We start from the raw sequence: 18,740 nt of genomic DNA, 5'->3' as shown, positions 1-18,740 counted from the left end.
CGGTTCCTCTCTCCGGTAGCCTCTGCTCTCCTCAGTGCCTCCAGCTGTTCCCATGGGAGGCGATCCCTACCAGCCAGGATCTCCTCCCAAGTGTAGCAACCCTTTCCGTCCAATACATCGTCCCATGTCCATTGCTCCTTCTTTTCCTGTCCCTTACTCCATTTACTCCGCTGCTTGGCTCTGGAATGGTGGGTGATTCTGTAACTGCGATCCTCCTCCTCTCCATCTTCGGAAAAGGAGGAGTATTGAGGGAACCAAGGCGCAGCGAAGTTTGAACACATATTTATTAAACAAGACGAAAATCGAACACGAACTACACTTGAAATGATACAAAATAACAAACGACGTAGACTGACCTAAACATAAGAACTTACATAGACACGAAGAACGCACGAATAGGAAACAGACTACATAAACCGAACAAACCGTATACAGTTCCGTATGGTGCAAACATAACACAAACACGGAAGGCAATCACCCACAAACAAACAGTGAGAACACCCTACCTAAATATGACTCTTAATTAGAGGAGAACGCAAAACACCTGCCTCTAATTAAGAGCCATACCAGGCAACCAAAACCAACATAGAAACAGATAACATAGACTGCCCACCCAAAACTAACGCCCTGACCAATTACACATACAAAACCAACATAAAACTGGTCAGGACCGTTACAAAAACAGGTTTTTAGAAATGTATATAAGTATTCAGACCCTTTGCTATGAGACTTGAAATTGAGGTCAGGTGCATTCAGTTTCCAATGATCATCACTCAGATGTTTCTACAACTTGATTGGAGTCCAGCTGTGGTAAATTAAATTGATTGGACATGATTTGGAAAGGCACACACCTGTCTATCTAAGGTCCCACAGTTGACAATGCATGTTAGAGCAAAAACCAAGCCATGAGGTTGAAGTAATTGCCCGTAGAGCTAAAAAAAAAGGCCAAAATCTAGGGAAGGGTACCAAAACATTTCTACAGCATTGAAGGTCCCCAAGAACACAGTGGGCTCCATCACTCTTAAACGGAAGAAATTTGGAACCACCAAGACTCTTTCTAGAGCTGGCCGACTGGACAAACTGAGAAATCGGGGGAGAAGGGCCTTGGTCAGGGAGGTGACCAAGAACCCGATGGTTCCAGAGTTCCTCTGTGGAAATGGGAGAACCTTCCAGAAGGACAACCATCTCTGCAGCACTCCACTAATCAGGCCTATATGGTTGAGTTGCCAGATGGAAGCCACACCTCATTAAAAGGCACATGACAGCCCACCCAGAGTCTGCCAAAAGGCACGTAAAGACTCTCACACCATGAGAAACAAGATTCTCTGGTCTGATGAAACCTAAATTGAACTCTTTGGCCTGAATGCCAAGTGTCACATCTGGAGGAAACCTGGCACCATCCCTACGGTGAAGCATGGTGGTGGCAGCATCATGCCTTAGGGGATGTTTTTCAGCGGGCAGGGACTGGGAGACTAGTCAGGTTCGAGGGAAAGATGAACAGAGCAAAGTACAGAGAGATCCTTGATGAAAACCTGCTCCAGAGTGCTCAGGATCTCAGACTGGGGTGAAGGTTCACCTTCCAACAGGACAACGACCCTAAGCACACAGCCAAGACAACGCAGGAGTGGCTTCGGGACAAGCCTCTGAATATCCTTGAGTGACCCGGCCAGAGCCCGGACTTGAACCCGATCAAACATCTCTGGAGAGACCTGAAAAAAGCTGTGCAGCGACGCTCCCCATCCAGCATGACAGAGCTTGAGGGGATCTGCAGAGAAGAATGTGAGAAACTCCCCAAATACGTGTGTGAAGCTTGTAGCGTCATACCCAGAGAGATTAAAAGGCTGTAATCGCTGCCCAAGGTGCTTCAACAAAGTACTGAGTAAAGGGTGTGAATACATATGTAATTTTTACATGTGTTTATACATTTGCTAAAATAAACACAAAAAAACAATTTAATGCATTTTAGAATAAGGCTGTAATGTAACAAAATGTTTTTTTTAAAGTCAAAGGGTCTAAATACTTTCCGAATGCACTGTAGCTGGAAATGAATCTCTCCTTCAGTGAGAATACAGTATGTTCCTCTTTCATCATGAATAAAAAGAAAGATTGCTTTAAAAGGAAAGATGGATGAAACACCAAAAAGCTATTTGAACACAGCAGGGTTTTGGAACAGTTTGTTCCTACTCATACAGGCCTGTAGCTTATCATAGCAGAGAGTTATATTGTGGGCTCAAAAACAGAAAATCAGTACTTAAAATCAACTAGTCATAACAGAGTGCTCAATATGCTCTGGTCTTTACAGATCTGAAATACATCCTGTGTGTTTGTGTGTGTAAAAATGCATTGGTTTCTTTGTGTGTGTGTCTGTGTAAAGAACAGTAATTTCTGGTGGGAGGGTTTTCAATTAGAAAATGGTTAGCTCCTACAGACTATGAGTCAAGTGGGCATGGCTTGCTATATAAAGCAGGCAGACAGGCATCGAGGCATTCTGTTAGAATGGGCAAAACCAGTGACCTAAGCAGTCGGTGCCAGGTGCACCGGTTCCAGGATCTCAGAAACGGTCGCTTTACTGGGCTTTTTATGCATGACAGTGTCTAGGGTTTACAAGAATGGTGCGACAAACAAAAAACATCCAGTCAGTGGCAGTCCTGTGGGCGAAAATAGCTTGTTGATGAAAGATCGAAGGAGAATGGCAGTGCAAGCTAGCAGGCGGGCTACAAACAGGCAAATACAACAGTGGTGTGCAGAACGCCATCTCAAAAGGCACAACTCGTAAGTCCTTCTCACAAATGGGCTACTGCAGCAAACGAACACACCAGCTTCCACTCCTATCAGCTAAAAACAAGAAGAAGTGGTTCCAGTGTGCACACGATCCCCAACACGCAATTTAGTGGAAAAATATTGCCTGGTCCGACAAATCCCTGTTTGGCGTAAGCAGCATGGGCCCATGGCCCCATTCTGTCTGGTGTCAACAGTATAGGCTGGTGGCGGTGGTGTAATGGTGTAGGGAACGTTTTCCTGGCACATGTTAGGTCCCTTGATACCAATTCAGCAAAGTTTCCATGCCCTGAAGAATTCAGGCTGTGCTGGAGGAAAATGTGTGTCCGACCTTGTACTAGATGGGTGTACCTAATACACTGGTCACTGAATGAATTATAGTATGTACTGTATGTAATGGTAGAATATATTAGATACAATTGCAGTGGGTTCTTGACTGAAGTTAGAACCTGGCTATAAATGTCTGTGTAGCATCAGGAACAGATACAAGAGTCTAATCTAACTTTTGATTCTAATACACCATCCCCAGGTTAAACAAGTAATGATCCACATCCATGTCATGCATGTTTTCTGGGAGGAAGAAGAGCAGACTTTATAAGAAGGATAGGTGTAGAGGAGTGTGGTGGGAATGTGAGCGAGGGATAAACTCTGACTCCATAGCGAGTTCTCCCTGTAGATCAGAGGATGGAGGGATGATGGAGGGGTACAGGCGCTCCACAGGCAGTCTCCTCTGTTCCCACTTCTTTCCCACACTCACCCAAATCTCTGTACATCCCGTACACACCATCACACGAGTGCCCAGTTCAATCTTCTCAATTCATTGTTTCTCTCTGACCCACTAAACGTTTAATCTAACAGAGCATCTAGCTCCGGGTCATGCCTGTATTTCACCACACACTCAATTTATCTGAAGGAAGAAACCTCACTGTTCTTCACTTTATAACCTACAATTTTGAAAACCCCTGCTATCTCCTCATCTCCCTCTGTTGTCTATAGGGACTCAGTGTCCATAGGAGTAGAAGACTATAAAAACAAAATGCTGGTTTTACTCAGAGTACCTGATGAAAATGAGAGGGACAATTTTTAAAAAACTGTTTCGTCATAATGTCAAAGATATTATTGACTTTTTATTTAACTAGGCAAGTCAGTAATTAAGAACAAATTCTTATTTACAATGACGACCTACCCCTACCCTAACCCAGACGACGCTGGGCCAATTGTGCACTGCCCTATGGAACTCCCAATCCCGGTTGTGATACAGCCTGGGATCAAACCAGGGCCTCTAGCACTGAGATGCAGTGCCTTAGACTGCTGTGCCACTCGGGAGCCCAAATGACTTGCTGACAGGGGGCAGTCTGAAACCACACCCAATTAGAGATGTAGGATCTCAATTTGATCACCCTGTTGCAGGAGAACTCTTCTTCAACAAAATGCAGGAAATAAAAAATGGTAGTGTATTTGGTGTTTAAAATGTTTCTGAAGTTGGTATTTTTAAATTTAAAATTTCAAACTAGATTTTCCCTTACGAAAAATGTATCAACTCCAACAAAAATTGTCATGAACTATTTTCACATTTCCTGTTGCTGCTGATCATTCATCTGTAAAATAAATTTGAATATTGCTGCATATAATCTATATTCATTTCAATTAATCTCACTAATTAAATTCCCATAAACAGCAAACCCCAAGGGCCTAAATGCGCCTAATTTTGCAGAACATTATTAATTTTCCATTTTGTAAAATAAATAAGTTTAAATTACTTTTTATCTATATAAAAAAAACAGAATCAGTTCCTATAATCATCAAGTGTGAATCGATCAAGTATGAGACTTACTATCATTTGGAAATGCAATTTAAATCACTATCAATGTCAATCTGTCAATCTGAATATGGCACTGTTTTGTGAATTTTAATTAATCTTAATGACATGTACATATAATCATCAGAATCTAATCTTGAGTGTAAAAAAATGGCACGTTAATGCTCTCACAACTGATCATGCAAATAAGGACCTCTGGTATTTCTTTTCCTCCTCTGGATTTGACCAATTCTGATGTTTAATGTTTCCCTTATTGTAGCACATAAGTAGAACTTAATTGTTCAGAGCGAGATCTAAGCGTTTTAATTAATCTTTTGGCAAGCTTGAAATTGGAATCTAAGTGTGCTCAGACTAAAGTATACCCTTGGGGTATTGCATGAGACACAGCGGATGCACATCCTCTCTCCCCACTTAACATGGCACAGAACACTCTAAACCAGGCTACCAGCCAGCGCCTACAGTATGAATGAGGAGTTAGGAAATATAGAAAACAAACAGAGCCACACCAATATCCAGGAGATGTGCATGCAATTCTATTATTTCATGTCACAACAATATATCATATCAGTAAGCAAAAAAAAACATTTTATTAAAATAATTGCTTGATCTAATGAAGGATACGCGGTCCCTTTCCCATTGTATTATTGTTTTGGTAAATTTTTCGTTGAGTAAGGCAGCATCAAAATGCAGCTGTTTTAGCCTCGCTATGTGCTTTCTGTAGTGGAGGGGCAGACAGAGGAAAGTACAGAGCGTAGGTGTCTTTGGTCTTCTCTTGTTGCGCTTGATTGGCTTATGGTGCAACCACTCATGGGGACACTACGTCCCCGCAGCACCTGTTAGGAGAGCAAAAGCAAAAGCCCCTCTTCAGTGCTCCAATGTCATTGACTACGGATAAATCAACATCTTATGCCCAGTTTCTTAGAAAATATTTTAGCCTGTTCTATAGGATGTGTCTTTCGAAAAATATGCATCTGGATTTTAATATAGGCTCCATTTAAAATTAAATAATAAATTGCAATAAAGAACAATAAGTTCTAGTTGTTTTTTAGCATGTCTTAGGTCTACCTAAAGGTTTCTGGCAAGGAGAATGAGCATATTCACATTTTCTGGTTTTAGAAGACTTAGTGAGTGTTGAGTGACAATATTGCCTGCTGTACTGAAAAGACATTCAGACAGAGTGGTTGTTGTACAGATGCACAGGTACTTTCAGGCAACATTGGTCATGAGTGGAAAACAACCTTCATTTCCTCTCCCCAATGCTAGTGGGTCATCGTCTCCTCCGATAGCATCTTCAATGTGGTAGCTCTGAGCTCTGCACTGGCGTTGTGTACTCAGTCTCACTGAGTGTGACTTTCCTTCACCAAGGAAAACTAGGCCTAACAGTGTTTTATTGTTAACAGGGATTTAATGAGATTGTTTGTAGCTTTTGTAACAATTTAAATTTGAAGAATTACATATCCTAGACTAAGCATCAAATTACAACCAATGTGTGTAACTACATCCTTCCGGGTGGAATTATCAACAATACACTGTTAAAATGAAGTGCTTTGGAAACGCAAAACTAGTGGCAACCGAGCTGCCAACATCTTCAAAGAGAGGAAAACGTAACTTTACTGGAGTATGGAAACACATAATCCTGAGATATTTTGAAACATTACATAGTGTGTTGTAACACCACTTAATCAAGTGTTGTGCAACACCTTGCCAGTGACTGGGAGCACTAACAGAAAAGATTGAAAAAAACTATTTAGGTGATTCAAGCCCTGCTTAGAGCAGAATTAGATACCTTCTCATTTGATGTTGTTTCCTCTCTCTAAAGCTTTTAAACACCATTATGTTTTTAATCCTGTCTAATACGGAATTAGATCTCTTCTTCTGAAGTGTTTCTTCTTAACTTGTTAATGTTTAACATTGTTTTCTGAATTTGATAATTGACCATTTTGGCAGGCATTGTCAAGCAGTGTTGAAACCACCAGCACTACCTGGCTGAGAGAATTCAGGATTCTACACTTGCCTCTTCCATTGACAATCACAAATGTGGGAATGGGTGCTGTCCTCAATGAATGTCAATTTGCCTGACGGTTTTGATATCCGTTTATCATTATCAATTACCAGAGGTGTGGACTCGAGTCACATGACATGGACTCGAGTCAGACTCGAGTCACAAGTATGATGACTTGCAACTCGACTTTGACTTTAACACCAATGACTCGTGACTTGGACTTGAGCCTTATGACTCGACCTGACTTGATACCCTCCCCAAACTGACTTGATACCCTCCCCAAACTGACTTGATACCCTCCCCAAACTGACTTGATACCCTCCCTAAGCCCAAATATTAAAAATGATGCTATTAAAAAAGTGTGCAGCGCATCAACTCTTCATTTAACTGATTACAGTTTGAATTGGACAGCAGCCAATCAAATTGTGCCAGCTGAGAAACAGTTGTGCGTGGTAGTGCAGAGGAACGTCGGCGGGTGAATTCAGATGGAGCCCTTGGAAAGATGATACCCAAAATTATTATTTTCAGATATAAAGACGACGCTGTATCAACAAAAAATGGATTGCAACTTGCAAAACATGCAGGAAGAAAATTACAGACGGAGGCTCAACAATTTCCAACTTTGTTCGACATTTGAAGCTGCATAAAGAACGGTAAGTCGTGGCTAATATAGCCAACAGCTATATATTTTATTACTTTACTAGTGTATCATGTAGGGTAGCGTAACGTTAAATCAATAAGCCTCCACACAGTCAGTCAGTGTGGGAACATGATCATTGCATCCAAGATTGCTAACCGATCGCTGCAGCTGTACATAGTCCATCTGTAAACTACCCACCCAATATACCTACCTCACCCCCATACTGCTTTTATTTATTTACTTTTCTGCTCTTTTGCACACCAGTATCTCTTCTTGCACATGATCATCTGATGATTTACCACTCCAGTGTTAATCTGCTAAATTGTAATTATTCGATTTATTGCCTACCTCATGCCTTTTGCACACATTGTATATAGATTCTCTTTTTTCTACCATGTTATTGACTTGTTTATTGTTTACTCCATGTGTAACTCTGTGTTGTTGTCTGTTCACACTGCTATGCTTTATCTTGGCCAGGTCGCAGTTGCAAATGAGAACTTGTTCTCAACTAGCCTACCTGGTTAAATAAAGGTGAAATAAAAAAAATAAAATAAAATTGAGCTACAACTGGCTAGGCAGTTGGTATCCTAAATCCTGCCTGTTGTTACTGCTGTTCCTAAAACCATTGACATACGTTAGCCTACTGTAACCACACAGAGAGAGTATGTGTGTGTGTGTGTGTGTGTTAAGATTGGGCAATTGTGTGCAAGCCTACATCGCCCGATTGCGCCCCATAGCAATCCTCGATAGTCGATCACTATTGGGGGGGTGTGTCTTTCTCATGGCTACCCATGTATTTCCATGGAAATATAACGTTTATTTGGAAAGTAATAAATACATAGATATTTTTAAAAGCATTCATGATTTGCGTAAATGTAATATACTATTACTCTTGTTAAAAATATGAAATGGTATTACATTTGGTGAAGAGCACATTATGACTTGTTTAGGACTCGAAACTCAAAGTTTAGGACTTGAGACTTGACTTGATACTTGACGGTCTTGACTTGAGTCTTAACTCGGACTTGCCTGTCTTGACTTGGGACTTGACTGCTAAGTCTTGAGACTTACTTGTGACTTGTGAAACAATGACTTGGTCCCACCTCTGTCAATTACACATCATGGCACAACAAGCTTAATACTAACATAGAAGTATTCTTCTCTTTCTTCAAACATGCATACAACATGTGACAGAATCATAAAGTCAAAAAACTATTATTACCCACAATCATCTAAAAACAGAGTCACTTAGGAAGATAGGAAATGCAAGGTGAGAAAAACCAGACTTCCAATGAGTTCAATCACAAAATGTTCTCTCGTTGGTTATGACATAAATTATAGGGGGCAGTATTTTCGTTTTTGGCTAAAAAACGTACCCATTTGAAACGGCCTATTTCTCAGCCCCCGAAACTAGAATATGCATATAAATGTCAGATTAGGATAGAAAACACTCTAAAGTTTCCAAAACTGTCAAAATTTTGTCTGTCAGTTAAACAGAACTGATATTGCAGGCTAAAACCTGAGGAAAATCCAATCAGGAAGTGCCCCTGTTTTTGAAACCTCTCTGTTCTTATGCATCCCTATCACCCATTTAAAGGGATATCAACCAGATTCCTTTTTTTATGGCTTCCCTAAGGTGTCAACAGCCTTTAGACATAGTTTCAGGCTTTTATTTTGAAAAATGAGCGTGAACGACCACATTGCGTAAGTGGATAGGTGGGGGCTCTCAGAGTGAGTTGTGCGCAAAAGAGAAAGGCAGCCATTGTTACTCCCGGTCCTAGTGAAAAACCAACAGTCCCGGTTGATAAATTATCGAATAGATATTTGTAAAAAACCCTGAGCATTGATTATAAAAAACGTTTGACATGTTTCTGTGGACATTATGGATATAATTTGGAATTTTTGTCTGCGTTGTCGTGACCGCTCTTTCCGGTGGATTCCTGGGCATAACGCACCAAACGAACAGAGCTATTTGGATATAAAAAATATCTTTATGGAACAAAAGGAACATTTGTTGTCTAACTGGGAGTCTCGTGAGTGAACACATCCGAAGATCTTCAAAGGTAAACGATTCATTTGATTGCTTTTCTGATTTTCGTGACCAAGTTACCTGATGCTAAGTGTACTTAATGTTTTGTCGAGCGATCGATAAACTTACACAAACGCTTGTATTGCTTTCGCTGTAAAGCATAATTTCAAAATCTGAGATGACAGGTGGATTAACAAAAGGCTAAGCTGTGTTTTGCAATATTGCACTTGTGATTTCATGAATATGAATATTTTCTAGTAATATTATTTGACTGTGGCGCTATGCTATTCAGCGTTGCTGATGACAATTCCGGGATGGGTGGGTGGGTGGTTCAGAAAGGTTATGAAAGACACTTACATTTTGACCAACATATTATGTTGGATTTATTCTTATATTATTTTGTTAAAATGAAATTAACAAATATAATATAATATACTTTTGGGGTATTTGGCACTTTATTGAGATAGTTCTGAAATGACAGAGATGCAGATAGGTGCGAGACAGATAACCCCGGTCTTCAGTGGGGAGAGGGGTGAGGTGTCTAAACTGGGTGAGTTACCGCTAGCCAACGGGCTCTGCATGACTTGCATTCATTTTTATAAAGTATATGTTGGTTATTTTTTGTTGTTGTTGTCAATTTCAATTAACCCCAGAATAATTTCTTACAATGTGGCTGTGTGGTTGAGTGGGTAAATTTTAAACCAAATGTACCAGTTATTGCCTCTCCTGTTTGTAATCTGTATAAATAAAGTATTGAAAAAAAGGTAGAAAAAAAGGTAGAAATCTACAGAAAATATTCTGCATAGACCCTTATCATCAATCAATATTTAGGCTATAAACCATTTGCATTTCTAAATCATGGATTGTATGAGATAACTGTTTTTCGAGTTTTGATGCTGCCTTTTACATGCATTGAAACCCCCAGAAGTGTTTTCACTTTCTTACAGATGCACGATGCAGAAATCGCTCCGGCATTTCATGGTGCTAAAATTCGAATAGTTCACCTAAATTTTGTTTATGTGACATAACAAGCAACTCTAGTGTAGAGCAAATATTCCCAAACTGGGGTATGCGTACCCCCAGGGGTAAGCGCAAGGCAGTCGGGGGTACGGGCAATTTTTTTTTCTTTACATTTTCTTTCTTCAAATTTTCAAACAGTACATTTATATTTTCCAACGAGGCTATACATTTGGGTGAGTTTTTTTTCTCACCTGAGTATCCTCGTTTCACTGCCAAAAATAAAGTGTAACCATTTAGTGTTCAGCGAAATAACACAATGTCAAATACAGGTAGCCTAGTCAAATAATTAACATCCAATCACATTAACCGTTACTCTATCGCGGGAAACCTTCACTCTTGCGCAGACATTTAGAAACGAAACATGACAATTTGAAAAATAAGCCTGAGCGTGAATAAAGATGACTTTTGAGTAGCAAGACATGTATAAAAGCAACAGATACCATTAATAAGAAGGGGCTAGAAGCGCCTTATATGGTGAGCTACCGAGTGGCTAGGACAGGCAAGCCCCATACTATTGTGTAGGACTTAAATATTCCTGCTTCCGCCGATATGGCTGGGACAATTCTGGGGGAAAAGGCCAAAGAAACTATACAGAAAATGTCTTCATCAAACAACACTGTTTCACGACACATCAGTGACATGGCAGGAGATGTTTTGAAACAATTACTGCTTTGCATACAAGTCAGTCAATTAAATACGTTACAGCTGGATGAGTCAACAGACATGGCGGGCCTGGCACAGCTCCTGGTATATGTCCGTTACGTTTATCGGGGGTCAATGAAGGAAGACATCCAAACCACTGGAAACCAGGACAACAGGAGAGGATATTTTTAAAGTACTGGGTAGCTTTATGACATCAAATGGGCTTTGGCGATCAAGATATGTTGGTATCTGTACTGATGGATATGTTGATATCTGTCCTGATGGCACAAAAGCCATGACAGGGAGACATACAGTAGTGGAATGGTAACACGCGTGCAAGCAATTGCTTTCTACGCCACTTGGGTACACTGCAGCATCCACCGAGAGGCTCTTGCTGCCAAGGGAATGCCTGACAGCATGAAAGACGTTTTGGACACAACAGTTAAAATGATTAACTTTATTAAAGCAAGGCCCTGAACTCTCGTGTATTTTCTGCATTATGCAATGATATGGGCAGCGACCATGAAACACTTTTACAACATACAGAAAGAAGTGTGCTGGTTATCAAGGGGAAAAGTATTGACACGTTTTCTTGAATTGAGAGACGAACTTAAAGTTTTCGTTACTGACCATAATTTTCACTTGTCTGACTGCTTGCATGATGACGAGTTTCTCACATGTCTGGCCTATCTGGGTGATGTTTTTTCTCGCCTGAATGATCTGAATCTAGGATTACAGGGACTCTCCGCATCTATATTCAATGTGCAGGACAAAATTGAGGCTATGATTGTTGGAGCTCTTTTATGTCTGCATTAACAAGGACAACACACAGATCTTTCCATTATTGTATGATTTTTGTGTGCAGATGAACTCAAGCTTACGGACAATGTCAAATGCGATATAGCGAAGCACCTGAGTGAGCTGGGTGCACAATTATGCAGGTACTTTCCCGAAACGGATGACACAAACAACTGGATTCGTTATCCCTTTCATGCCCTGCCTCCAGTCCATTTACCGATATCTGAACAAGAGAGCCTCATCGAAATTGCAACAAGCGGTTCTGTGAAAATGTAATTTAATCAGAAGCCACTGACAGATTTCTGGGTAGGACTGCACTCAGAGTTTCTTGCCTTGGCAAATTGCGCTGTTAAGACACTGATGCCCTTTGCAACCACGTACCTATGTGAGAGTGGATTCTCGGCCCTCACTAGCATGAAAACTAAATACAGGCACAGACTGTGTGTGGAAAATGATTTAAAATGACAAAACTCAACATTGCAGAGTTATGTGCATCCTTTCAAGCATACACTTCTCATTAACCTGTGGTGAGTTATTCACAATTTTTGATGAACAAATAAGGTTTGATATGTAAGATGGCTAAATAAAGAGCAAAATGATTGATTATTATTGTACTATTATTTGTGCCCTGGTCCTATAAGAGCTCTTTGTCACTTCCCACGAGCCAGGTTGTGACAAAAACTCACACTCATTCTTATGTTTAATAAATGTATTGTGTGTGTGTGGCAGGCTTACAATGATGGCAAAAAAAAAACAAGATTAGACCCTGGTGCTAGAGGGGGTACGCAGCTGGAGGTTGAATGTTTGTAGGGGTACGGCCCGGGACTATAAAAAGTTTGGGAACCACTGGTCCAGATGAAGTGGAGTGTTCTTACCCCAGAGGCAGGATACGCTATCCAACCCAGCTCTGCTGTGGCCGTCCGCGTGTCCATCACTGTCTCTGTGTGTGTGGGAGAGAGAGAGAGAGAGAGAGAGAGAGAGAGAGAGAGAGAGAGAGAGAGAGAGAGAGAGAGAGAGAGAGAGAGAGAGAGAGAGAGAGAGAGAGAGAGAGAGATTCAATACACATTTCTGCTACAGTACTACCAATGCAAACACCTGTTACAGTAAAACACCTAATTCCAGTACTTTTGTGTAAGCCCATTGTTTCTTATCAGTCCATTGAAAACCATTGATATGAGCTAGATCTTAAATATCTCATTACTGGAAGTGTATCAGCCCTTTAACCAATGGGCCAGACAAAATCAGACAGATCAGCCCACTCTACACATTTCACTACTGTCAAACTGACTGAGAGACACAGTATGAGCTATCACCACTCTCCACTTCTTCAGTAATAGACTCTGGTTCTGAAAAGAGGCCATGCCATTCTTGAAGGGGAAGAGGGAGATATATAACCAAAAAATAAAAAGAGACATGGAAATAGGGATTTACTTGCCAAACCAAAAGTATTGCATGACCTACTGTTTTCAGGAACATGAAATATGCTCACAGCTCCAACGTTTTCTTACACTTGTTTGGAATAAGTGTGTAGGTGTAGTAAATACAGGACAGTATATAACAAACCATTCTCTGTGGACATCATTCAAAGTGTTGCCCTTGGTAAATACAACATGTTGTTTTCCTGCCCCTCTGTGTTTGTTTTCACACAGTCTAAAAGTATATTCAGCCTGGGACTGATCAATAGGTTATTGGTGGGTGATTTCTGCGGAGGAGTGCATTACATATTGACGTACCGGGAAATATTGATCACGTCCGTGATAATGCATCAGCAAGTACACAAACACCGGTGCCACCAACTGCCACACCTGGCTCAAAGTTAGAGGAGTTCAAATGAAAAACAACTAACACTGCTTACAGAGCCACAAGGGCATTCACAAAAACAGCACATTTTGGTTTATTGGTGCCGTTTCACCACAACAATTGTTCTCTCTCTTTCTCTCTCTCTCAATTTTCAATTTGCTTTATTGGCATGACGTAACAATGTACAAATTGCCAAAGCTTACTTTGGATATTTACAATATGAAAATAATAAGAATCAAATCTCTCTCTCTCCTTGTTGGCATGGAGTCACATCCCTTTGTTCAAAAAAGAAAATTGCCCCAATATATCAACTGGTCTGTGGGTCTGTCTGAATCTCTGTCTGTCTCCTTTCTTCTCTCTCTATCTTTCTCCATTCTTCACTCTTCCTCCTTCCCCATTTTTCTGGGAGTCAATAAAGCCAGAGGGTGGAAAGCAGCATGGCAAATCATCAGTCGACAACAACAGCCATTTTACAGAGAGAGGGTCTGGTCCAATCACCTGCCAACCAACCGCACCATGCAAAATGCAGAAAAGTACCCCTCACTCTCACACCAACTAAGCTTCCTACCAATGCTCCACACTCATGCACTCCCACTTATCAGCAAACTGGTCAGGGTAGTATCATGCCATCCTGTCTTTTTTTAAATGTATCTCTGTGAACAGATACTTATTCTTAAATCCTAGTCTCAATGAACAGGATGTTCTCTGTAGTCAGTGGAGGAGAGGAGAGCAGAACAGAGGAGAGCAGGTCCAGGGCCAGCCGCAGGGTACCTGCCGGCCTTTCACTTTTACTGAGTTCAAAGCCTCACATTAATCCTATTAGGGCTTCTTCGGAATTAGCAAATCATCAGAGGAAATCAGATTTCTGCATGGAAGTACAGGCACTTTGGATTGACATTCAGGATAGATGTTGTTGACAAGACACTCCAAGACCATTTCCCCAGATTACATATGCACACGTCATAAGCCATGGCAAAAATGTTTCGAATTACAGGACATTATCTGTAAAATGTATCTTTAAAAAAGCAGAATTCTCTCAAACTGAACATTTTCTTTTTGGCTCATGGCAATATGTGTAGAATTACAGGAAGTTAGCTTTAAAACAGCAACATTTTCTCTCAGCCTCATGGCAAAATGTGCAGAATAGCATGAGATTAGCTGCAAAAACTTAGAGAAAAAAAAGATCATTGCCCCATGCCAAAATGTGTTGAATTGCTCAGACCTTGCGTGAGGGCCCCGCGAAACTGTGGTACGCCTAATCGGTCAGTGGAGTGTTATGGGCTTTATCACGAAAGGAACCATGCCAACCCTGCCTTTACAGAGACCCACAGAACAAGCCACACCACAGTCACATTATCCCTTCTATGCAATTAGGCAAGGTAGGACAACGAGAACGCAATGAGCCAGAACACGTTAACATCTGTGTTCAGTGTTGAAGTAAATCCATTTCCCAGCACACGATTTGTCACAGTGTGCCAGCTGTACTTTCCAATGATGACACACTTATTCAGCATTCAGCCACCAATACCTTACACTGATACATTACGACAAATCATGAGCCAGCAATACCACATAACAATATAACAACAAAATGTATTACTACTCGATAACAATACTTTAAACATCTCTATACAACCAGCAAGTAACACAATACAATTTACAGTGTCTTGCAAAAGTATTCAGACCCTTTCGATTTCTCCATATTTTATTGTGTTAGAAAGTGAGATTAAACAATTGATTTAATTTGTCATTTTCTTGTCAACAATCTACACAAAATACTCTGTAATGTCACAAAGTAGAAGAATTTGTATTTTATTTTATTAAGATGAATACAAATTAAATAACTAAAATCCATTCGTTACATAAGTATTCAGCTCCCTGAGTCAATTCTATTTTTTCTCAAAACTGTATTTTGGCCACAAAGGAATATTCACTGTCTACTTGGTAAGCAACTCCAGTGTAGATTTGGCCTTGTGCTGTAGGTTATTGTCCTGCTCAAATTTGAATTAATCTCTGGTGTAAAGAAGACTGAAGTCATTTTTCCTCTAGGATTTTGCTTGTGCTTAGCTCCATTCCGTTTCTTTTTATCCTGAAGAACTCCCCAGTATTTGCCAATGTCAAGCATAACTATACCATGATGCAGCCGCCACCAGTGGTGATGTGTTGTGTTGGATTTGCCCTCAAACATAAGGCTTTGCATTTAGGCCAAAAAGTGTATTCATTTGCTGTTTTGCTTGATTCAGTATTACTTTCGTGCATTGTTGCATACAAGATGCATGTTTTGGAATATTTGTATTCTTTATATTTGTATTCTTCTATTCACTCATTTAGGACTACAATGTTGTTGATCCATCCTGAGATTTCTCCCATCACAGCCATTAAACCCTGAGCAGTATCATTCCTGTCCTGCAGCTCACTTCAGAAGGCCGACTGTATCTTTGATTTGTCTGGGTGGTTTAATACATAATCCACAACATAATTATTAACTTACAAGTTAAATATCTGTCGTTCTGCCCCTGAACAAGGCAGTTAACCCAGTGTTCCTAGGCCGTCATTGAAAATAAGAATTTGTTCTTAACTGACTTGCCTAGTTAAATAAAGGTCAAATAAAACTAATTTAAAAAACTTGACCATGCTTAAAGGAATATTCAATGTCTGATTTGTTATTGTTACCCATCTACCAATCACAGCCATTCTTTATGAAGCTTTCGAAAAGCCCCCTGATCTTTGTTGTTGAATCTGTGCTTGAAATTCAATACTTGACTAAGGGGCAGCTTTTCGAAAGGGACAGATGTATGTATGGGGGACTGAGGAAGGATTAGTCATTCAAAAATCACGTCAACCCATATTATTTCACACAGACTCCATGTAACCTATTATGTGATTTGTTGAGCTTAATTTTACTCTTGAACGAATGTAGACTTGCCTAAACAAAGGGGCTGAATACTTCTTATGAGTTGTTTATTTATCTTGGGTACAAATGTAAAAAAAAAAAAAAAATCCCCCAAAAATGACAATTAAATCCATTTTAATCCCACTTTGTAACACAATAAAATGTGAAGAAATCCAAGGGGTCTGAATACTTTTGCAAGGCACTGCATATGAATTCCACAATGCCACATCACAAAATGAGTACGGATGCATTTGTTATCAAAATCAGTTGTAAAACAGGACAACCAGTCTCAAGATGATTTTTACACATGAAAAGGATTCTATGCCACAATGTGTTATTGAACTGCATCTGTTTTTAGAATGGCAAGCATGACCCAATTTATTTGTAGGCTTTCTTATTTCTAGAGCCAGGGTTCTCTGGATGACATGTTACACCATGAAAGCACCATCACGTCTCATCACAACAAGGTGATCACACAGTGATTCGTCTCAGACATACCTGTCAGGGTGAAAAAAAACTATTCAGGTATAGATACTGTCTAGCATTCTTTTACACACAATCTGAAGTTTTTTTTGTCCTAGATATTCTCTGTTTTTACGATGTTTGTCGCCTCAGATTTGAGTGCCATCAACATTTTGAAAGTCTGAAGGTTCAAAGTAAAGACACTTATCAGGAAAAGTTCAACACGTGCACAGGTTTGGTGAAAGTGTGATAAAGATATTGCACAGACAAAACACCCTTCTATGACACACTGTACTTGTTATGGTTGGCCAAAATGACCAGCTACTGTGGGAGATCTAATGGTCCAGATGATTGCCTCTCAATAGAAATGTAACCACAATCTTAGCCACCATGGAGGTTGAAATAGGAAAAAGAGAGACGGCAGTAGAGAGGGCAAAGAAGGCCAGAGATCATTCTATGTTTGGCCTAAGTATTTATAGAATGGACAATCAATGCATGTTGCTGTACAAATGCATAATTTAGTCAATAGTCTGTGCATGCCAGCGGAATCAGAGATCATGATTAAATATCCTGACCCACTGAAACACTGAGGTTCATATGGATACAATATCAATAACTCTTTGTTCAGCGATGGTTGGCCAGTGTCACCACTCACTCAGTTCAAATCTTTACATAAACCGGTCTTATCTATGACACAGTGAGGACAAATGTTGAGGGTTCAAGTAATACTGTATGTATGGACACAACTAACATAATATGAAGTGTGGCCTTGAACTTGTGACTCAGTTGGTAGAGCATGGCGCTTGCAAAACCAGGGTGGTGGGTTGGATTCCCACAGGGGACCAGTACGGGAAAATGCATGCACTCACTGCTGTAAGTCACTCTTTAGTCACTCTGCTAAATTACTTTAATGTAAAATGTAAAACTATTCTGCTAATTACCCAGCAGCCTCTGATCTCCTTCACCTCAGCTCAAAGATATGCCTTAACAACATTTCACAGGTGCAACACTATGTTCAACATATCTGAAAGCACATTTTCCCAATAGATTTATCAAATTTGTTTTGGGCGACTGCCCATGGATTCAGGGCAGAGCTGTAGACGAGAGCGCTCTCTGTGCCCTAACAAACAAAACCTTCTTTTTCACTCAGTAGGAACAAACAAAAGTATGGATTTGTGCAATTCAAACACAGAGGGGTACAAGCCTTGATCATGTATGGAGGGCAAATGTGAAAGAATACACTCAGTGTCTCACCCCACCCAAAAGCTGTCACTATAGCCTCCCATACCATCGATACCAATGGTTTAAATGCCTCAAAACACATGACTGTAACTGTATCACTGATGTAATACATTCACAGTTGCTGTAGATCTGAACGACTTTAGAGGCCAAAAACAGGACCTAGTTTTGAATTGGTTCATAACTGAATACTGACACTCTGTATGTTCTCTTTTCAATCATCTAGGTATGTCTACCAAATAAATCTCATAACTGACATTGGCTTCAGAGCATTTGCACAATACTGGCATATGCACTCATTTACATCAGCCTCTATCTCTGTTTGTACATTCTTCCTTTACAAATGACTTTGTAAATAGTGCTGCAGTACATAAATGAAATGTAATTGTCTATCATAGTAAGTGGCTACATTGTCAGCCATACGCTGGAGGCTTCATACCAATCACATTTTGAGTACTGAAGGAGAATACATATGAGCCCAGTACTGAGGGAGCTCTCACATTAGTGGCTGTGTTGGAGGGACATATACCTAACTGCGTAGCAGTGCACTGGGCAGGGGAGATTGGGTTATGGTGGAAAGTCTGACTGAGCTAATTAAACAATTATCCAGTCAGTGGT

At 40.3% G+C, this 18,740-nt stretch overlaps 1 protein-coding gene across 1 annotated transcript in view; it reads right to left on the bottom strand.

Moving 5' to 3' along the window:
- LOC129855245 (ephrin type-B receptor 1-like) overlaps positions 1–18,740 on the bottom strand; it is a 176,483-nt gene that overhangs the window by 121,502 nt on the left and 36,241 nt on the right. Inside the window, exon 2 of the mRNA XM_055922679.1 lies at positions 12,604–12,668. Coding sequence (XP_055778654.1) covers positions 12,604–12,668 — 65 coding nt within the window. The remainder of the gene's footprint in view (positions 1–12,603; positions 12,669–18,740) is intronic.

The sequence above is a fragment of the Salvelinus fontinalis genome, chromosome 5, assembly GCF_029448725.1.
Source record: "Salvelinus fontinalis isolate EN_2023a chromosome 5, ASM2944872v1, whole genome shotgun sequence".
NCBI lineage: Eukaryota > Metazoa > Chordata > Actinopteri > Salmoniformes > Salmonidae > Salvelinus > Salvelinus fontinalis.
The sequence above is the reverse complement of the archived record's forward strand: the minus strand, read 5'-3'. Positions and strand labels throughout refer to the sequence as shown.